At 44.0% G+C, this 23,497-nt stretch overlaps 1 protein-coding gene across 2 annotated transcripts in view; it reads right to left on the reverse strand.

The window, feature by feature from the left end:
- Window positions 1–23,497, reverse strand: part of LOC125463445 (semaphorin-3E-like) — a 262,044-nt gene that overhangs the window by 114,444 nt on the left and 124,103 nt on the right. For both annotated transcript variants that reach the window (XM_048554709.2, XM_048554708.2), the window contains exon 4: window positions 16,802–16,921. In XM_048554709.2, the coding sequence (XP_048410666.1) occupies window positions 16,802–16,921 (120 nt within the window). The remainder of the gene's footprint in view (window positions 1–16,801; window positions 16,922–23,497) is intronic.

Consider the following 23,497-nt stretch of genomic DNA (forward strand, 5'->3'; position numbering starts at 1 on the left):
TATGTAGTGTAAAGTTTCTGCTGTGAGAGATAACATTAATCATGACTAAATATTTTACTGTTTTGTCTGTGTTCTGGGTACATTGCATTGAACTGATTAAATGTTTGGGAAAATATTGTCCCAAAAGTTAGCGGTCATCTGTTATTTATGTTTGTGGTAATTGCATTAAATGAAGCAGACAGGAGCAATTTGCCAAATCTTTCCCATTAAATAAATGGGGGAGTTGATGGCCTCGCGGTATTATTGCTGGGCTGTTAATCCAGATACCCAGATTCAAATCCCACCACAGCAGATGGTGGAGTTTAAATTCAGTAAAACATCTAGAATTAAGAATCTAACAATGTCTTTGACTCAATTGCCAGAAAAGCCCATCTGGTTCATTAATTCCCTTTAGGGAAGGAAACTGCCATCCCTACCTGGCCTAGCTTACCTGTGACTTCAGACCCACAGAAATGTGGCTGACTCCAAACTGCCCTCTAGACAAATAGGGATGGGCAATAACACTGCCTAGCCAGCTGTGTCCCTCATCCCATGAATGAATAAAAAAAGACTTCTGAGAGTACTTATGCACTACAATAATATACAGTCAATTAATCATATTCTTGGCAGTTATTACAATTTGTTGTGGATACACTGGGACTCCAGCCATGGTAATAATCTTATTTCTGTGCAAAAGAACATGATTATTTCTGCATTTTCCTTAAGATGCAAATCCAGATGTCAAAAATAACAGAGATAACATGGTGTAGAGCTGGATGACGTTTCAGGCCTAGACCCTTCTTCAGAAATGGTTTCCAGCTCTACACCTTGTTATCTCAGATTCTCCAGCATCTGCAGTTCCTACTATCTCTGTCAAAAATAACAGTCCATTTTGCAAATTTTATGTGACCCAACTTTTGTCTTGGCCCTTGTCTCAAGCCTTGCTCAACTTGTGCATATCTACCATAATGTATCATATCAAATAAACACAACCTCTCCACATTAGAGTTTGTAAATTGTACAGAAATATGACATAAGGCTGTACAAACATAAGACATAGGAGCAGAAACTGGCCATTCAGCCCATTGATTCTGCTCTATCATTCAATGAGATCACGGCTGATCTGATAATCTTCAGCTCTACTTTCCTGACTTTTCCCTGTAACGCTTGATTCCTTTACTGATTAAAAATCTGTCTAACTTAGCTTTGATTATACTTAATGACACAGCCTCTATGGTTCTCTGCAATAAATAATTTCACAGATTAACTGGCCTCTGAGCAAAGAAACAATTCTTCCTCATCTTTATCTTAAATGGGTGGTCCCTTAATCTAAGATGCTGCCTTCCTACACCCTCCCACAAGGGGAAATAAGTTCTCTGCATCACCCCTGTCAAATCCCTGAGAGTCTTGAAAGTTTCACAAAGATCATGTTTCGTTCTTCTAAATTCAGTGAGTACAGGCCCAACTGCACAGTATCTCTTCATAAAGTAGCCCCTCCATACCAGGTATCAGCGTTGTAAACCTTCTCTGGACAGGGTCCAATGCCAGTATATGTTTCCTTAAGTAAGGAGCATAAAACAGTTCACGGATTTCAGCAGTGTTCAACAGCGCTTTGCATAGGTTTTGCAAAACCTCTCACTGATTATTTTCCATTTAAATCTCAAATAAAGGCCAACATTCCATTTGGCTTCCCTATTACCTATTGAACTCTTTCGTCCCATATGAGGATTTGGATTAGACCATTCAACAAGCAAACATTAGTCTAACAGTTTCTTTCACCCTCAGTGTGACTGTGCATTGTCAAATATTCCATCCTACATTTGTATCGCATGTCTGTTACATAGCAAACAGGAAACTATAGAGTGATAATGACTCTAGGACGATTATTAATATTTCCATGATAAACACTGCAAAAAAAAACATTAATTTATCTCATGGCTTTCACAAGTTCAGAATGTCACAACGTTCTTCCCAACCAATAACTTGTTTGAAAGTGTACTCATTTGTTGCTGTGAAAGTTTATAAAGCAGTTACTCTATACACAGCACAATCTCACAAATAGCAAACAATTTGTGAAGAAGGGTCCAGACCTGAAACAACAACTTTCTTGCTCTTCTGATGCTGCCTGGCCTGCTGTGTTCCTCCAGCTTCATACTGTGTTATCTCTGCAGTTCTTATTATCTCTGACTTAACAGTTAGTCCATTTTGATAAAGTTAATGAGGGATCAATGCAAGCAGGGATACCAATTCTTCCTCAGGTGCCAGAATGAGATTGTCTTTCATTTACCTTGAGACAGGGTCTCAGATTAGCATCTCCCCTGAAAGGAGCACCTTGGCACATTGACACACATTTCTGTGCTCATTTTGCTCATGTCCTGAAGTGAGGACTGAATCCAGAGGTGGGAGTATCATCAGCAAATCCAGATGTCGGAAATAACAGTCCATTTTGCAAATTTTAGGTGACCTGACTTTTGGCTTGATCCCTGACTTAAGCTTTGCTCAAACTGTGCATCTGTACCATAACATATCATATCAAATAAACAAAACCTCTCCACCTCAGAGTTCATAGATTGTGTAGAAGCATGATATAGTGACAGCTCTGATGTCATGACCCAAAATATTAACTTTGTTTTATGTCCATAGACGCTGCTAGATATGCTGAACCTTTGCTGAATGATTTGTTTTATGCTTTTTATTTTCAGTTTTACCTACTTCTCCAGTTTCAGAGGAAGATTATGGTGTCTATATTGTAAGTGACACTAACCAGAAGGGTTCAAACCATTCACTTTCCTGCTCCTCCAACACTGCCTGACCTGCTGTCTTCGCTGACTTCCAGCATCTGCCGGCCTTACTATCTCCCAGCATAATTAAGTACAGCTTTTTTGAACATTTGAGTGAACTACATACATAATTAGATTTCAAATATATACTTCTTAAAAAAATGCGCATCTTCTTCCATCTGTTTCTAAATCTGATGGTAACATTTCGATCTGACAGTAAGGTCTGATTGCAGCTATAATTTAGGTGCTAGAGCATGGTAAGTGCTTTCTCTTTTCTAACATAAAGAATATTATAGCTGCTCTTGTAAATGTTTCACAGAGTCTCAGAGATGAAGGTGGAATGTGTAATGACTTAATAAATCTAGAAAAGGTACATTTCCCCTTCTCCACCTGTCAAACTGAATGAACTCTCATTGCCATACTTTAGATTTTCAATTACAGTAATGATATGGAGAAACACAATGCTATGTATTTTTATTGTCAATGCTCTCACCAGAACAATGCATGCTCATTAAGATGTGTATCCAGGTACAGTCTGCAAGAGCTTTCCTAAGTTAATAATTCACTTTTTGGACAATAATATTTAGCATTTCAATCGTAGGAGCTGTCTGAATGTTCCAGATAACAAAATGTTTCTATTTGCTGTGGCCTGGTAAATCTGAATTCTAAACCATGGCTTAACACAGTGTTCTGCTCACTGCCAATTCCTGATGGAAGATAATGCTTCTTGGTTCTGCAGTGCATGTAATGAGGTCAGCCATATGGATGTCATAGAATACGAGTTCCCTGACTGGGGCTGTTAATCTGGTCCAATCAGGGAGTCCTGGCTGACAGATATAAACGGGAGCGTCAGAGGTTCTGTTCACTCTGAGAGCTGGGTCTGAAGAAGCTGGGCCAGTGTGAAGAATATTCCACATAAAATAAAGAGTGACTTGGTGATGGGGATACCAGCCTCTGAGTAGTCATATCATGTTCCAGTTTTTTTTTAATTTATAAAGTGATTGTACATAATGACAAAACACATGGTCCCTTTTCAGCTCCTTCCAGTTCCTGTAGCTTTTCTGGAAAGGGCCTGGCAGAAGAGTAAGTGGTTCTAATGACCAGGGCCCATATGTTCTATGGGACCTGGGCTCATTGAACATATATCAATATCCAAACACACAGGAGAGATGGACAATCTACCCCCAAACATGCAGGAAAGGTCAGTCATGGGCACGCTATTGATTGAACAATAGAATCTCTGAAGAGGTGTTCCTTCAATTTGAGACTGATTTTCTCTCATGCTTGTTGCTGATAGGCTCATGTGGCAGAGATCATAGGTCATATACTTGAGAGGGAGGGGTTGGCAGGGCCAATGAAACCCATGTTAACAAGCTGGTCAGGGACAGAGAGAGAGAGAGAGAGAGAGAAACTGACGAACTGGCTGCAGGGTGGAGAGACGGCTACATGGGGTGTGAAGAGGAGACAGAGGGAGGCCACAGAGTATGCAGAAAGGGAAGGAGGTGTGCGGGGGAGAGAACAGTATTGAGTAACTATGGCACTGATTGGACGATCAGACATGATGATATTGAGTAGCAGAGAAGACATAACAGGCTGAATGGCCAATTCCAGCTCTGATTTTTTTTCCATACTTTTAAGAATAAGCTTATGAACAAAGGAATACTCAGCTATTAGTAGCCCAATAGACTGGAAAGCACAATTGCATGAATTTCTTGCAAAAAAATGCAGAAACTCTAGCTGAAGATGTTCAGCAGCAACCATACGCAGGGGAAATAGAACCATAGAATGCCCACGTCGTGGAAACAGGCCATTAAACCCATTAAATCCACACTGAACCTCAAAGAGCAACACACCCAGACCTATACCCCTACCCTAGGCCTGTAACGTTGAACTTCTCATAGCTAACCCACCTAGCGTGCACATCCCGAGATACTACAGGCAATTTAGCATGGTCAAGACATCCAACCTGAGCATCTTTAGACAGTGGGAGGAAACCCATGCAGACATAGGGAAAAAGTGCAAACTTCACACAGACAGTCGTCTGAGGGTAGAATTGAACCTGAGTCTAATGTTGTGAGGTAACAGTGCGAACCACCAAATCACTCTAATGAACACTGCATTAATTGTTAACTTAAATCCGTGCTACAGCGAAACGGGAAGTGGCTGTCTGGAGTTTAAATTTCAGACTTTAGCCCATATGCAATGGAAGCACTTCAGCTATCACCTCAACAGTCTGTGGCAGGTTTATTCAGGGTAATGGCTTTTAGTGTGTGAAATTATTTCAAATATTTTCAGAACAACCTTTGCTAACTTTTGTCCATTGTCTTGTGCCAATTTGAATCCTGCAGCCTCTAGAGGCTGAATGCTTTCCTTATGTGTAATGGCTTCAGGATCTTCAGAATCCTTTGAAGAGGTAACAAGTATGTTAGACCCGGGAAACCCAGTGGATGTTATCCATCTAAACTTCCAAAAGGCCTTTGGTGCAGTGCCTCACGGGAGGCTGCTGAGCAAGGTGAGGGTCCATGGTGTTTGAGGTGAGCTACTGGCTTGGATTGAGGATTGGCTGTCTGACAGAAGGCAGAGAGTTGGGATAAAAGGCTCTTTTTCGGAATGGCAACCGGTGACGAGTGGTGTCCCGCAGGGTTTAGTGTTGGGGCCACAGCTGTTCACTTTATACATTAAGAACATAGAACATAGAACATTACAGCACAGTACAGGCCCTTCAGCCCTCAATGTTGTGCCGACCTGTCATACCGATCTGAAGCCCATCTAACCTACACTATTCCATGTACGTCCATATGCTTATCCAATGACGACTTAAATGTACCTAAAGTTGGCGAATCTACTACCTTTGCAGGCAAAGCGTTCCATTCCCTTACTACTCTCTGAGTAAAGAAACTACCTCTGACATCTGTCCTGTATCTTTCACCCCTCAATTTAAAGCTATGCCCCCTCATGCTCGCCGTCACCATCCTAGGAAAAAGGCTCTCCCTACCCACCCTATCTAACCCTCTAATTATTTTATATGTTTCAATTAAGTCACCTCTCAATCTTCTTCTCTCTAATGAAAACAGCCTCAAGTCCCTCAGCCTTTCCTTGTCAGACCTTCCCTCCATACCAGGCAACATCCTAGTAAATCTCCTCTGCACCCTTTCCAAAGCTTCCACATCCTTCTTATAATGCGGTGACCAGAACTGTACACAATACTCCAAGTGCGGCCGCACCAGAGTTTTGTACAGCTGCAGCATAACCTCTTGGTTCTGGAACTCGATCTCTCTATTAATAAAAGCTAAAACACTGTATGCCTTCTTAACAGCCCTGTCAACCTGGGTGGCATCTTTCAAGGATCTGTGTACATGGACACCGAGATCTGTTTGGTTATCTGCACTACTAAGAATCTTACCATTAGCCCTGTACTTTGCCTTCCGGTTACTCCTACCAAAGTGTATCACCTCACACTTGTCTGCATTAAACTCCATTTGCCACCTCTCAGCCCAGCTCTGCAGCTTATCTATGTCTCTCTGCAACCTACAGCATCCTTCGTCTCTATCCATAACTCCACCGACCTTGGTGTCATCTGCAAATTTACTAACCCATCCTGCTACGCCCTCATCCAGGTCATTTATAAAAATGACAAACAGCAGTGGACCCAACACCGACCCTTGCGGTACACCACTAGTAACTGGTCTCCAGGATAAACATTTCCCATCAACTACCACCCTCTGTCTTCTTTCAGCAAGCCAATTTCCAATCCAAACTGCTACATCTCCCACAATTCCATTCCTCTGCATTTTGTACATAATCTGGATGAAGGGACTGGGGGTATTCTGGCGAAGTTTGCCGATGATACGAAGATAGGTGGACAGGCAGGTGGTACTGAGGAGGTGGGGAAGCTGCAGAAAGATTTAGACAGTTTAGGAGAGTGGTCCAGGAAATGGCTGATGAAATTCAACGTGAGCAAATGCGAGGTTTCGCACTTTTGGAAAAAAGAATACAGGCATGGGCTATTTTCTAAATGGTGAGAAAATTTGCAAAGCAGAAGTACAAAGGGATCTGGGAGTGTTGGTCCAGGATTCTCTAAAGGTTAACTTGCAGGTAGAGTCCGTAATTAAGAAAGCGAATGTAATGTTGTCGTTTATCTCAAGAGGGTTGGAATATAAAAGCAGCAATGTGCTTCTGAGGCTTTATAAAGCTCTAGTTCAGCCCCAGTTAGAATACTGTGTCCAATTTTGGGCCCCACACCTCAGGAAGGACATACTAGCCCTGGAGCATGTCCAGCGGAGATTCACACGGATGATCCCTGGAATGGTAGGTTTAACGTATGATGAACGGATTGTACTCATTAGAGTTTAGAAGGTTGAGGGGAGATCTAATAGAAACTTACAAGATAATGTATGGTCTAGAAGGGGTGGACTCTAGGAAGTTGTTTCCGTTAGGCGGGGAGACTAGGACCCGTGGGCACAGCCCTAAAATTAGAGGGGGTAAATTTAAAACTGAAATGAGACAACATTTCTTCAGCCAGAGAGTGGTGGGCTTGTGGAATTCATTGCTACCGAGTGCAGTGGAGGCCAAGACGTTGGATGCCTTCAAGGCAGAGATCGTCAAATTCTTGATCTCAGAAGGAATCAAGGGCTATGGGGAGAGTGCAGGGAAGTGGAGTTGAAATGCTCATCAGCCATGATTTAAATGGTGGAGTGGACTTGATGGGCCGAATGGCCTTACTTCCACTCCTATGTCTTATGGTCTTATGATCAATAGTAGCCATGATGCGGAGATGTTGGTGTTGGAATGGGTTGGACAAAGTCAGAAGTCTCATGACACTAGGTTTTAGTACTACAGGTTTATTTGAAATCACACAAGTTTTTGGAATCAAAAAAGCTTGTGTGATTCTGAATAAACCTTATATTTCATAAGTTCAGGAGAAATAAGGGCAGAATTAGGCCATTTGGCCCATCAAGTCTGCTCCACCATTCGATCATGATTGATATTCTCCTTACCACCATTTTTCTGCCTTCTCCTCATAAGGCTTCAACCCATTACTAATTAAAAATCTGTCTAACTCCACCTTTAATTTATTCACTATCCCAGCATCCACCGCACTTTGGGATAGAAAATTCCACAGATCACCACTCTTTGGGACAAGCAGTTTCTCCTCAATTCTGTTTTAGATTTGGTACCCCTTATCCGAAGTCTATGAACCCTGATCCTAGAATGCCCTACAAGAGGAAGCATCCACTCCACGTCTATTTTATGTATACCTTTTATCATCTTGAATACCTGAATTTGATCTCCCATCATTCTTCCAAAATCCAGAGCGTATAAGTCTAAACTGTTTAATATCTCTTCATACGACAAGCCTCTCATTTCTGGGATCAATCTAGTGAACCTCCACTGAACTGTCTCCATTGCCACCACATCTTTCCTCAAATAGGGGAGCCAAAACTATGCAGAATACTCCAGGTGTGGTCTCACCTTTGTTCACTTTATTTACTATGTGCTGTACCTGCATGCTGGTTCTCTGTGACTCAGAAACGAGGGCACCCCGATCTCTCTGCACCGGACCTTCCAAAGTCTCTCCCCATTTAGATAGTAGTCCCCTTTCCATTTTTCCAGACTGAAATGCATGACCTCACACTTATCCATGTTAAACCCCATCTGCCACATTTTGTCCCACTATCCCAACCCATACACATTTGTAAGGTTCTTATTTTCTCTTCGCTATTTACCATCCTGCCCATTTTTGTGTCATCTGCAAATTTGCCTACAGGGCTTTCTATTCCTGTATCCAAGTCATTAATGTTGATTATAAATAGCTGGGGTCCGAAGAACAAACCCCGTGACATCTATGAGTCACTTCTTGCCATCCAGGAAAATGTCCATTTATCCCGACTCTCTGTCTCCTGTCCATCAGCCAGTCACATATCCAAGCGAATAGATAACCCCTAATCCCATATGATCCAACTTTGTGAATTAACCTTTTGTGTGACACCTTCCACTTTGCTTGTTATACCTTCAAAGAACGCTAACAAATTAGTCAAACATAATTTACTCTTCATAAAACCATGCTGACTCTGATGGGTAGTGTTTTGACTTTCCAAATGTCCTGGTTCCTTGAAAACTGATTCTAACACTTTGCTAACAACAGATGTTAAAGTAACTTGTCTGTAATTTCCCACATATTGCCTCCCTCCCTTTTTGTTATATTAGCATTTTTCCAATTAACTGGAACCAGGGAATTTTGGAATATTGTAACTAATAGATCCACTGCCTCTGCTGCTACTTCCTTTAATACCCTAGGATGTAGGCCATCAGGCCCAGGGGACTTGTCAGCCCTCAATCCTAATAGTTTGCTGAGTACATTTCCTCCATCGATGTTGATTGTTCTAAGTCCTACCCTTTCTATTGTCTCTGACGTGCCTGCTCCAATAAGAATGGTCCTATTGTCCTCCACCATGAAAACTGAGGCAAAGTATTGATTTAGCTTCTCTGCCAGCTCGGTGTTCCCCACTATTAACACTCCAGTTGCATCTTCAAAGGGACTAACATTCACTTTAGTGACTGTCTTCCCTTTTATCAACTTATAGAAGCTTTTGCTATCCTTTTTGATACTTTATGATAGTTTTCTTCCATAACTGTTTTTATTAATTTTTTAGTGTCCCTTTGTTATGTTTGATAGTTTCCCAACCCTCCTGATTGCTGGACTATCATCTGGTGTCATGTGACTTCTGACTTTGGCTCTAGGACTAATACAGTGCTGGTAATTATTGAGGATATTGACCCAATCTTCCAATTCTACTTCTGCGCCAGTCCACAAAACCTGTTTATCAATATAAATACAACGACTGTGTCACTGAATAAATAGCGGAAAAATAGCTACAGAAATTAGAATGTAGCCCTCAAGAAAATCTTAAGACGGGGCTTTATGGAGAAACAACTACCTTGACCCTGTCAACAATTTAGAAAGATGGAGGAGATTTAAAATTGGGAATTATTAATGAAGGAGCCTGGAAGCAGGAAAATCGGAGGCTACGTGATTTCTCTCCCTTGCCCTCTATCTGGGCAAGATGCCACGCTTTAGATGGAAATAATTACCCTTGTGTTCAATTTGCAGGAATGTGATAATGCTGATGTTATCCTGGACCACAACAATATAAAGGTAGACCAGGAAACCTCCCACCTCACTGTGTGAATAATTGAGAGAGAGAAAGGATAGCAGATCAACCATTTCAACATCAGTAGACCAGAGAAACTCTAAATATTCATGTGTGTAACATAGAACATAGAACACTACAGCACAGTACAGGCCCTTCGGCCCTCGATGTTGTGCCGACCTGTCATACCGATCTGAAGCCCATCTAACCTACACTATTCCATGTACATCCATATGCTTGTCCAATAACGACTTAAATGTACCTAAAGTTGGCGAATCTACGACCGTTGCAGGCAAAGCGTTCCATTCCCTTACTACTCTGAGTAAAGAAACTACCTCTGACATCTATCCTATATCTTTCACCCCTCAATTTAAAGCTATGCCCCCTCGTGCTCGCCGTCACCATTCTAGGAAAAAGGCTCTCCCTATCCACCCTATCTAACCCTATCTAACAATTGAAAAAAAAACATGAAATCTAATCCGTTATATATTAAAAACAAATTTCTCCTGTTTTGATAGAGTATTGCAGATTAACCCTTTAGAAGTAATTTTTCGTACATTTATTATGTAAAATATGATTGCATGGTCAAAAGTAAAATCACATGGATGATTTCAGGTAAATAGTTGGCTGCTTTTCTGGTACTGAATCATGCCTGTTGAAGGCTCATTTTGGAAACAGTTTTCATACATTTTATGGAAGTATAGTAGCACCCAAGACCAATGTATCTGGATTTTTGACACTAGAGGAGTGTTACTGGGAAAAGCAGTCAGAACAGGAGACTGGCTAGAAGTGTTTTATGTTGGGTCTTTGCATCATTCCTGATTGTGTTTCCTTGAGAAGGTAGAGCTGGTATCTCTTGCACTCCCCTTTCTGCATTATACCAGTCTGTTATCCAGTCAATAAAATTTTTGCCCCAGGTGTCCTGGCATCATAAACCAGGTGCAGTCAGTTGGTAAAATAAGACCACACTAGAAAGGTCAATCATTGAGCAGTTACCTTTTGTAAGAGAAGAATTACATACAATGTGTAAACCATCTGATAGAACATAGAACATAGAAAAGTATAGCACAGTACAGGCCCTTCAGCCCACGATGTTGTGCCATAGTTTAATCTTAATCAAAAAATAAAATAACCGAACCTACATTCGCCTCAATTTACTGCTGTCCATGTGCATGTCCAGCAGCCGCTTAAATGTCACTAATAACTCTGCTTCCACGACTTCCACTGGCAAAGTATTCTGTGCGCTCACAACTCTCTGGGTGAAAAAACCTCCCTCTGACGTCTCCTCTATACATTACTCCTAACACCTTAAAACTATGACCCCTCGTGGCAGTCAATCCTGCCCTGGGGAAAAGTCTCTGGCTATCGACTCTATCCATGCCTCTCATTACCTTGTACACCTCAATCAGGTCACCTCTCTTCTTCCTTCTCTCCAGAGAGAAAAGTCCGAGCTCTGTCAACCTCTCTTCGTAAGACAAGCCCTCCAGTCCAGGCAGCATCCTGGTAAACCTCCTTTGCACCCTCTCCAAAGCCTCCACATCTTTCCTATAATAGGGCGACCAGAACTAGACACAATATTCCAAGTGTGGTCTCACCAGGATTTTGTACAGCTGCAGCATAACTTCGCAGCTCTTAAACTTGATCCCCCTGTTAACGAAAGCCAAGACACCAACTGCTTTCTTAACAACCTTATCCACTTGGGTGGCAACTTTGAGGGAGCTATGCACTTGAACACCAAGATCCCACTGTTCCTCCACACTGCCGAGTGTCCTGCCTTTAATCCTATTAAAATAGATGACAGGTTAGACAGAGGATCTTGATCGGCACATGCTTGGAGGGCCGAGGGGCCTGTTCCTGTGCTGTAGGATTCTTTGTTTCTTTGTTTTTTTGTTTCTATATTCAGCCTTCATGTTCCACCTTCCAAAATGCATCACTTCGCATTTATCCAGGTTGAACTCCATCTGCCATTTCTCAGCCCAGCTCTGCATTCTGACAATGTCTCGCTGAAGACTGCAATAGCCCTCGATACTATCAATGGCACCTCCAACCTTTGTGTCATCAGCAAACATACTAACCCACCCCTTAACCGCCTCATCCAAGTCATTTATAAAAACTACAAAGAGCAGAGGCCCAAGAACAGAGCCCTGTGGGACACCACTCAGCACTGACCTCCAGGCTGAATGCTTACCATCTACAACCACTCTCTGCCTCCTGTCAGCCAACCAATTCTGAATCCAGACAGACAAATCACCCTATATCCCATACCTCCTGACTTTATGAATGAGTAGCTGTCCCAATTCTGGATTGTGTGTCCATTTGCTGAATAAAACGCCTTTGATCTTGAGAATTTCAACAGGAACATGTGGCCAATTCACAGAAGACCCAAGATAATGAAATGTGAGGCTGGATGAACACAGCAGGCCCAGCAGCATCTCAGGAGCACAAAAGCTGACGTTTCGGGCCTGGACCCTTCATCAGAGAGGGGGATGGGGTGAGGGTTCTGGAGTAAATAGGGAGAGAGTGGGAGGCGGACCGAAGATGGAGAGAAAAGAAGATAGGTGGAGAGGAGAGTATAGGTGGGGAGGTAGGGAGGGGATAGGTCAGTCCAGGGAAGACGGACAGATCAAGGAGGTGGGATGAGGTTAGTAGGTGGGAGATGGAGGTGCGGCTTGGGGTGGGAGGAAGGGATGGGTGAGAAGAAGAGCAGGTTAGGGAGGTGGAGACAGGCTGGGCTGGTTTTGGGATGCAGTGGGTGGAGGGGAAGAGCTGGGCTGGTTGTGTGGTGCAGTGGGGGGAGGGGACGAACTGGGCTGGTTTTGGGATGCGGTGGGGGAAGAGGAGGTTTTGAAGCTGGTGGGTTGCAGGGTTCCCAAATGGAATATGAGTTGCTGCTCCTGCAACCTTCGGGTGGCATCATTGTGGCACTGCAGGAGGCCCATGATGCACATGTCATCTAAAGAATGGGAGGGGGAGTGGAAATGGTTTGCGACTGGGAGGTGCAGTTGTTTATTACGAACCAAGCGGAGGTGTTCTGCAAAGCGGTCCCCAAGCCTCCGCTTGGTTTCCCCAAAGTAGAGGAAGCCACACCGGGTACAGTGGATGCAGTATGCCACATTGGCAGATGTGCAGGTGAACCTCTGCTTAATGTGGAAAGTCATCTTGGGGCCTGGGATAGGGGTGAGGGAGGAGGTGTGGGGGCAAGTGTAGCATTTCCTGCGGTTGCAGGGGAAGGTGCCGGGTGTGGTGGGGTTGGAGGACAGTGTGGAGCGAACAAGGGAGTCACGGAGAGAGTGGTCTCTCCGGAATTCTGCTTGGGAACCCTGCAGCCCAATGGTATCAATGTGAACTTCACCAGCTTCAAAACCTTCCCTTCCCCCACCGCATCCCAAAACCAGCTCAGTTCATCCCCTCCCCCCACTGCACCACACAACCAGCCCAGCTCTTCCCCTCCACCCACTGCATCCCAAAACCAGTCCAACCTGTCTCTGCCTCCCTAACCTGTTCTTCCTCTCACCCATCCCTTCCTCCCACCCCAAGCCACACCTCCATCTCCCACCTACTAACCTCATCCCACCTCCTTGACCTGTCCATCTTCCCTGGACTGACCTATCCCCTCCCTACCTCCCCACCTATACTCTCCTTCCCACCTATCTTCTTTTCTCTCCATCTTCGGTCCGCCTCCCCCTCTCTCCCTATTTATTCCAGAACCCTCACCCCATCCCCCTCTCTGATGAAGGGTCTAGGCCCGAAGCGTCAGCTTTTGTGCTCCTGAGATGCTGCTTGGCCTGCTGTGTTCATCCAGCCTCACATTTCATTACCTTGGATTCTCCAGCTTCTGCAGTTCCCATTATCACTCACGGAAGACCCATCCAGGTGCACAGTAGCAACATGCTGAGGCCAGAACATCATTCAGGTCCGATAAAGCTCAACACAGCAGTGCTTAGCCTCAGTGTGACAGGACATAGGCGACGTAAGGCAACACCTCTCCACCAACTCAGTGCATCAATATAATGTGTAGACAATTCATCTGCCAAAGAATTAGCTTGCAGTTTCAAGGCAGCAAGCTAATAAGGCATTGAAGAATTACATGCAGCACAAAGGATGTATTTGCTCAGAATAGTTTTTTTTTCATTTTTTATTGGATTTGTGCCTCGTTGACAAAATCATCTGTTGCTGCCTGCCTCTAATTGCCCTTATTCTGAGTGACTTGCCCAGCCATGTCAGAGGACGGTTTACAGTCAACCACATGACAATGGGTCTAGGGTTTCTTGTCGGTCAAAGCAGGAAGAGGTCAGCAGATTTCCTTCTGGACAGGATATTCAACAATTACCAATTGTTTCACAGTCATCATCATGATTTCAAGTCCAGATTTATTGACTGGATTTAAATGCAATGGTTGCCATGCTGGGATTGGAATCTGTACTGCAACAGCATCGATCAGGAACTCAAGAATCCTCACCCAGTGACATTATCATGACACCACTATCTGCATCAGTTTCAGTCTGTGTGTGAGGAGAGGGTTGGACATAGGTCAAAGTCATTTTATGTCAGCTGGATCAGTGCAGTGGACCAATGCAAGGGAATCAAGAGTTATGGGGAAAAGACAGGAAATTGGCTTTGAGGATTATTAGATAGTAATTTATCCCTTATTGAATGGTGGAGCAGACTGAATGGGTTGAATGTGTTAATTCCCCTCCTGCATGTTATTTGCTGTTGGTTTGTTCATTCAGGCCTCTCTAAGATCCCAATCAATATGTTTGCTTCGAGGAGGAGAACATTCCCATCTACATCAATGGAGCTGAGGTTGAGAAGGTGAAGAGTATCAAGTTCCTTGGAGTGACGATAACAGACAACCTGTCCTGGATTTCTCATGTCCATGTGATGGCCAAGACGGCACAACAATGTCCCTTCTTCCTCAGGCAGCTCAAGAAAGTTGTAATTTGAAAACTTTTACAGATGTGCCATTGAAAGCATCCTGTCCCATTGCATAACGCCCTGGTACGGCAACTGCCCTGCCCAGGGCCATAAGAAACTACAGAAGGTGGTGAGCACGGCCCAGACCATCGCAGAAGCCAATCCCCCATCCATGGTAACAAAGTGTGAAGCTGGATGAACACAGCAGGCCCAGCAGCCTCTCAGGAGCGTAAGAGCTGACGTTTCGGACCTGGACCCTTCATCAGAGAGGGGGATGGGGAGAGGGTTCTGGAATAAATAGGGAGAGAGGGGGAGGCAGACCGAAGATGGAGAGAAAAGATGATAGGTGGAGAGGAGAGTATAGGTGGGGACGTAGGGAGGGGATAGGTCAGTCCAGGGAAGACGGACAGGTCAAGGAGGTGGGATGAGGTAGTTGGTAGGAAATGGAGGTGCGGCTTGAGGTGGAAGGAAGGGATGGGTGAGAGGAAGAGCAGGTTAGGGAGGTGGAGACAGGCTGGGCTGGTTTTGGGATGCAGTGGGTGGAAGGGAAGAGCTGGGCTGGTTTTGGGATGCAGTGGGGAAAGGGGAGATTTTGAAGCTTGTGAAGTCCATGGGCTGTATTTACACAGCTTACTGCCACGAAAAGGCTGACAACATCATCAAAGACCCATCGTACCCTGGTAATGCTCTCCTACAACCTCTTCTGTCAGGCAGAAGATACAGAATCGTGAACACATGCACCAGCAGATTGAGGAACAGCTTCTTTTCTGCTGTTATCAGACTGCTGAATGGACTCTAGCCTTAAATAATGTAACCTGCAACGTAATCTGTATGCCTTTGAATTTTTTTGATCTGTACATCCTTTGATTGCTGTGATCTGCCTGTATCGCTCATCAACAATGCTTTTCACTGTATTTCAGTACGTGATAATAAATCAATCAATCAATCAATAAATCACTGCCAAATAAACCTGATCATTAGTTTAAATTGAATTTTAGATTAAAAATATTGATTAGCTTGAAAAACAGGCCAATTTTGCCCACATTGTAAAGACAGTATGGATAAGGACACAGAGTTGCTTCTTGAATATCATACAGTTTATCTTTGGAGCTTTAACTTACTGGAACTTTAGTATTTATTCTATATGAAGCAGTATTTCCCGTGTTTGTATCAGTAAACATGTCAGCAGTGAAAGGATTGCAGCATCCTAACCAATGTTGCCTGGATCCTCGGAGTAGGAAGTCACAGCAAAATTTAAGGTGAGATTCTGAGTGTGGAAGGAAGGAAGAACAGAGGGATTGCTTTTGGATTGGAGCTTTCAGACAAAAAAAAATAAATTGAGGGAAAGATCAGACAAGAGCTAATGACTTTCACAAATTGGGATCCTGGCCATTACATGAAGTCCGAACAAACAGGACAGTTTCGATGATGTTGGCTTACGGTTATTTTGTTTTCCAGATTTAGAGTAATATTTTAAAAGGATATTAATGTATACACAGATCAGTTTTCTGTAATAAACTATTTGTAAACAATTCCAGTATCAACCATTTCAGAAACTAGCCCAGAAAAGATGCAGCCATTAATTCTAAGGATATGTTCGATTCCTTTGTCTGAAATTGCTCACTCTGCTGCTGTGCGTTTGATCGTCAGCATGTAACAATTTGACATTTCAATCCATTAGTTTACTGAATCTGTTTGGATGTTTCTCTGGTTAGTATTGCAATAATAAAGTTACCTCATCTTGTAATCCCATCAAAAAGGTTACCCACAAAGCCAGAACATTTATGAGCCATCTTTTTGTCTAATTCCAATGAATGCTATCTCATAACATAGAATTTAATAATGTTCAACAGCACTCTTTACACCAGGAGTTTGATATTTAAGTAGTTTTATTCATTTCACCATAAACCTGTAACCCTACACTGCATGCTGCAGTGGTTTCATACCAGGAATGTATCACTCACACATTTACCTTACCTCAGCCCAGCGACCCGCTCTGATAAAGGCACAGCCTGGATCGAAGGCTCCTGTTCCACAGGCCAGGAGGTGAGATCGATTGTATGAATGAAGAACACGGATAAAATTCGCACATTCCAACTGCAGGAAAAGAGAAAGAGTGGTGTAAACAATGACAGGATACCTCTTTTCATTCATTCACATGATATGGTTGTCACAGGTTGGGAGTGTATTTATTACCCTTCTCTAATTGCCCTGCAGAAGGCGGTGGTGAGCTCCATTGCTGTTGCACTCCGACCAGGGTAGGGACGACCACAATGCCATCAGGGAGGGAGTTCCAGAATTTTGACCTAGTGACACTGAAAAAATGGCGGTATATTTCCGAGTCAGAATGAGGAGTAGTTTGGAGGGGAGCCTGCAGATGATGGTGTTTCCATGTGCCACAGAAACAAATAAAAGAAGAATTGGAGTAGGCCCTTCAGCCCGTCAAGCCTGCTCCAACATTCAATATGTTCATGGTTGTTCATCCAATTCAGCCCCCTGTTTCAGCTTTCGCTGAAGACCCTTTGATCACTTCAGTCCTAAGGACTACATCCAAATCCTTCTTGAAACACTTTGATGTATCTGCAGCCCTTGTCCTTCTAGATGGCAGAGATGTCAGGTTTAGAGGGTAGCTTTGTGAGTTGTTCCAGCGCATTCTGTAGATAGGACACACTGCTCCTACTGAGTGCTGCTGGTGAAGGGAGTGGATGCTTGTGGATGTGGTGCCAATCAAGCAGGTTGCTTTGTCATGGATAGTGTCAAGCCTCTTGAGTGTTGTTGGAGCTGCACACATCCACGCAAGTGGGGAGTATTCCATCACACTCCTGATTTGTGTCATGTAACTGGTGGGAATGTTTTGGTGAGTCGGGAAACAAATTATTCACAGTTGCTAACCAGTTCTACCTACCATTATTATACAGCTAGTTCAGTTGATGTTTGTTGGTAACCCCAGGATATCAATAGTGGGGGATTCAGTGATCGTAGCTGAGCAGGGGCCGACACGGGACTGGTGAGTGAGTGAGGTAATATATTTGTGTGGTTGCGTTACCCGAAACACTACTCGGGTAGTGTGTCCCACCCATCCTCCTCCTCTAACCAAAAAAAAGGTTCTGTGTGCCTGATTGGTAAGGTAACAGGTTTATTTTTTATTCTTTAGTTTTAAAGTCTTGGGAATTTAGAATAATGGGAACGGAGGTCAGGGCAGTTGAATGTTCCTCCTGCAGAATGTGGGAGGTAAGGGTCACCACTAGTGTCCCTGCTGACTACATCCGCGGGAAGTGCACCCAACTCCAGCTCCTTGAAAACCGCGTTAGGGAACTGGAGCTGGAGCTGGATGAACTTCGGATCATTCGGGAGGCAGAGGGGGTTATTGAGAGGAGTTACAGGGAGGTAGTCACTCCTTAGGTACAAGAAAAAGGCAGATGGGTTACGGTCAGGGGATGGAAAGGGAACCGGCAGGCAGTGCAGGGATCCTCTGTGGCCATTCCCCTCAACAATAAGTACACCGTTTTGGATACTGTTGGGGGGGACAACTTACCAGGGGAAAGCAGTGGGGCACGGGCCTCTGGCACAGAGTCTGTCCCTGCTGCTCAGAAGGGAAGGGGGAAGAGGAGCAGAGCATTAGTCATTGGGGACTCCATAGTTAGGGGGACAGATAGGAGGTTCAGTGGGGACGAGAGAGACTCACGGTTGGTGTATTGCCTCCCAGGTGCCAGGGTGTGTGATGTCTCTGATCGTGTTTTTGGGATCCTTCAGGGGGAGGGGGAGCAGCCCAAAGTCATGGTCCACATTGGCACCAACGACATAGGTAGGAAGCGAGATGGGGATTTAAGGCAGAAATTCAGGGAGCTAGGATGGAAGCTGAGAGCTAGGACGAACAGAGTTGTTGTCTCTGGTTTGTTGCCTGTGCCACGTGCTAGTGAGGCGAGGAATAGGGAGAGAGAAGAGTTGAACACATGGCATCGCAGGTGTTAGATTTGGAAGTAGGTGAGCACTTTGGTGATAGCGATCGCAATTCTGTTATGTTTACTTTAGTGATGGAAAGAGATAGGTGTATACCACTGGGAAAGAGTTCTGGCTGGGGGAAAGGCAATTACGATGAAATTAGGCAAGATTTAGGGAGCATAGGATGGGGAAGGAAACTGCAGGGGATGGGCACATTAGAAATGTGGAGCCTATTCAAGGAAAAGATCTTGTGTGTCTCAGATAAGAATGTACCTGTCAGGCAGGGAGGAAGCTGTAGAGCATGGGAGCCGTGGTTTACGAAGGTGTGGAATCTCTGGTCAAGAAGAAGAAGAAGGCTTATGTTAGGATAAGATGTGAAGGCTCAGTTAGGGCACTTGGGGGCTACGAGGTAGCCAGGAAAGACCTAAAGAGAGAGCTCAGAAGAGCCAGGAGGAGATATGAGAAGTTGTTGGTGGACAGGATCAGGGTAAACCCTAAGGCTTTCTATAGGTATTTAAAGAATAAAAGAATGACAAAAGTAAGATCAGGGCCAATCAAGGATACTAGTAGGAAGTTGTGTGTGGAGTCAGAGGAGATAGGGGAAGCGCTAAATGAATATTTTTCAACAGTATTCACTCTAGAAAACGACAACGTTGTCGAGGAGAATACTGAGATACAGGCTACTAGACTAGGTGGGATTGAGGTTCACAAGGAGGAGGTATTAGAAATCCTACAGAGGGTGAAGATAGATGAGTCCCCTCGGCGGGATGGGATTTATCCTCGGATCCTCTGGGAAGCCAGAGAGGAGATTGCCGAGCCTTTGGCATTGATCTTTAACTCGTCATTGTCTACAGGAATAGCGCCAGATGACTGGGGATAGCAAATGTGGTTCCCCTGTTCAAGAAGGGGAGTAGAGACAACCCTGGTAATTATAGACCAGTGAGCCTTACCTCAGTAGTTGGTAAAGTGTTGGAAAAGTTTATAAGGGATAGGATTTATAATCATCTAGAAAAGAATAAATTGATTAGGGATAGTCAGCACGGTTTTGTGAAGGGAAGATCCTGCCTCACAAACCTTCTTGAGTCCTTTGAGTAGGTGACCAAACAGGTAATTGAGAGTAAACCGGTTGACGTGGTGTATATGGATTTCAGCAAGCTGTTCAATAAGGTTCCCCACAGTAGGCTATTGTACAAAATGCGGAGGAATGGGACTGTGGGAGATATAGCAGTTTGGATCGGAAATTGGCTTGCTGAAAGAAGACAGAGGGTGGTAGTTGATGGGAAATGTTCATCCTGGAGACCAGTTACTAGTGGTGTACCGCAAGGGTCGGTTTGGGTCCACTGCTGTTTGTCATTTTTATAAATGACCTGGATGAGGGCGTAGAAGGATGCGTTAGTAAATTTGCAGACGACACTAAGATCGGTGGAGTTGTGGATAGCGACGAAGGATGCTGTATGTTGCAGAGAGACATAGATAAGCTGCAGAGTTGTGCTGAGAGGTGGCAAATGGAGTTTAATGCAGACAAATATGAGGTGATGCACTTTAGTAGGAGTAACTGGAAGGCAAAGTACAGGGCTAATGGTAAGAATCTTGGTAGTGTAGATGAGCAGAAAGATCTCGGCGTCCATGTACACAGAACCTTGAAAGTTGCCCCCCAAGGTTGACAGGGCTGTTAAGAAGGCATACAGTGTTTTAGCTTTTATTAATAGAGGGATTGAGTTCCAGAACCAAGAGGTTATGCTGCAGCTGTACAAAATTCTGGTGCGGCCGCACTTGGAGTATTGCATCCAGTTCTGGTTGCCGCATTATAAGAAGGATGTGAAAGCTTTGGAAAGGGTACATAGGAGATTTACTAGGATGTTGCCTGGTATGGAGGGAAGGTCTTAAGAGGAAAGGCTGAGGGGCTTGAGGCTGTTTTCATTAGAGAGAAGAAGATTGAGAGGTGACTTAATTGAAACATATAAAATAATCAGAGGGTTAGATAGGGTGGATAGGGAGAGCCTACTTCCTAGAATGGTGACGGCGAGTACAAGGGGGCATAGTTTTAAATTGAGGGTTGAAAGATATAGGACAGATGTCAGAGGTGGTTTCTTTACTCAGAGAGTAATAAGGGAATGGAATGCTTTGCCTGCAAAGGTAGTATATTCGCCAACTTTAGGTACATTTAAGTCGTCACTTGATAAGCATCCGGACGTACATGGAATAGTGTAGGTTAGATGGGCTTCAGATCGGTATGACATGTCAGCACAACATCGAGGGCCGAAGGGCCTGTACTGTGCTGTAATGTTCTATGTAACAACATTCAATGTGAAGGGGCAATGGGTGGACTGTCTCTCATTGGAGATGGTCATTGACTGGTGTGAATGTTACCTGCTACTTGTCAGTCCAAGCCTCGATATTGTCCGGTTCCTGCATTTGGATGTGTGCTGCTTCAGTATCTGAAGAGCTGTGAATGGCGTTGGACTTTGTGAAATCATTGGTGAACATCCCCACTTATGATTTTATGATGGATCATTGATGAAGCAGCTGAAGATAGTTGGACCTCAGAAAACCTGAGGAAATCTTGCAGAGATGTCCTGGAGCTGTGATGGCTGGCCTCCAACATCCACATGTGCCAGGTATGACTCCAACCACTGGAGAATTTTGCCCTGACTCCTTTTGATTCCAGTTTTTCCAGGATTCCTTGATGCCACAATCAGTTAACTGTGGCCTTGATATCAAAGCCTATCCCTCCACCTCACCAGTAAGGTTCAGCTCTTTTTGGTCATGTTTCAACCAAGACTGTAATGAGGTCAGGAGTGAGAGGCCCTGGTTTAACACACTGCAGCAAAATCTGATAAAAAGAATGGAACCAGACAAACTACCCATTGACCAAGCAATTGGACTATCAATGAGAAACACAGCCTTGTTGATCCTGCATGGAACCTCTTCCCAAAACTTAAGGCTTTGTGCCAAAGTAAGGGTGCCTGTCTCATAGCCTATTCAAATGGAGCTGGTGGCACAGTGGTCTACAGAGAGTTGCCATGGGAGTCATCAATGTTATCATTCGACCCATGCACTGAGAAAATGTAACACCAACACTGCCGATTCTCAATAATTTAACATAACAAGTAATAACTAAAATAGAGAATCATTATCAAGCAAAAAGATTTGTTTACTGCTTTATATTATATGAATAATCTTAAGTGGACTTCTTTAGACTGGGAACTTTAAAGTTATATCTGATTAACCCGATAGTTCAGTGAAGAAAAATGATCAAAACTTGGATTAAATCTAAATAAATTCTGAAATTAAAAAAATAAAATAAGTTTCAAATACTGTAAAAGTACAGGCTTACAAAATCAAGAAAACAGTAGGATACTCTCAGTTTAGTATTTGGGACCTTGCTTTGACTTTCCAGTGAAATCTAAAATTATCTGATCAAAAGCATTTTGTTTCAGTTTTTGTTGAAAACATCTCACTGTAGACTCTTCTGAATTATTTTCAATAAAACAATAAAACAAAACCTAAAAGCTGGTAAATGTTTGTTGTTGAAGTGGGTTGTCTGCCTGAAGACACACTGCACTGAAAGATTTCCTCCAAGCCAAAAACCCAGTCAAGAAAGGCTATCTAACAAAAAAATTTAAACATTACACTGTTTTTAAACTTCAATAACTCATTTCAACCATTGGTTAAAAAAACAAAACACTGCAAATGCAAGAATTCTTAAAAAAAAGGATAATCACTGGAGAAACTCAGCTGGTCTGGCAGCATGTTGTGGGAAGAAAAACAATATTAATATTTTGAGTTTGATATAAAGTCTTCAGAACTGACTCTAAAGCAGAGTTATTGGGCTTGAACTTTAATGAAGAAGGGTGAACTAAAATCGAAAGGCTACACTGTTATTCTCTCCACAGATGCTGCTAGGCCTGCTAAGTTTCTCCAGCACTTTCTGTCTTTGTTTCAGATCTCCAACATTCCCAGTTCTTTGATAATAAAATGTGAGGCTGGATGAACACAGCAGGCCAAGCAGCATCTCAGGAGCACAAAAGCTGACGTTTCGGGCCTAGACCCTTCATCAGAGAGGGGGATGGGGTGAGAGTTCTGGAATAAATAGGGAGAGAGGGGGAGGCGGACCGAAGATGGAGAGAAAAGAAGATAGTTGGAGAGGAGAGTATAGGTGGGGAGGTAGGGAGGGGATAGGTCAGTCCAGGGAAGACGGACAGGTCAAGGAGGTGGGATGAGGTTAGTAGGTGGGAGATGGAGGTGCGGCTTGGGGTGGGAGGAAGGGATGGGTGAGAGGAAGAACAGGTTTGGGAGGCAGAGACAGGTTGGGCTGGTTTTGGGATGCAGTGGGTGGAGGGGAAGAGCTGGGCTGGTTGTGTGGTGCAGTGGGGGGAGGGGATGAACTGGGCTGGTTTAGGGATGCGGTGGGGGAAGGGGAGATTTTGAAGTTGGTATAGTCCACATTGATACCATTGGGCTGCAGGGTTCCCAAGCAGAATATGAGCTGCTGCTCCTGCAACCTTCGGGTGGCATCATTGTGGCACTGCAGGAGGCCCATGATGGACATGTCATCTAAAGAATGGGAGGGGGAGTGGAAACGGTTTGCGACTGGGAGGTGCAGTTGTTTATTGCGAACCGAGCGGAGATGTTCTGCAAAGCGGTCCCCAAGCCTCCGCTTGGTTTCCCCAAAGTAGAGGAAGCCACACCGGGTTCAGTGGATGCAGTATACCACATTGGCAGATGTGC

The sequence above is a fragment of the Stegostoma tigrinum genome, chromosome 25 (assembly GCF_030684315.1).
Source record: "Stegostoma tigrinum isolate sSteTig4 chromosome 25, sSteTig4.hap1, whole genome shotgun sequence".
Classification (NCBI taxonomy): Eukaryota; Metazoa; Chordata; class Chondrichthyes; order Orectolobiformes; family Stegostomatidae; genus Stegostoma; species Stegostoma tigrinum.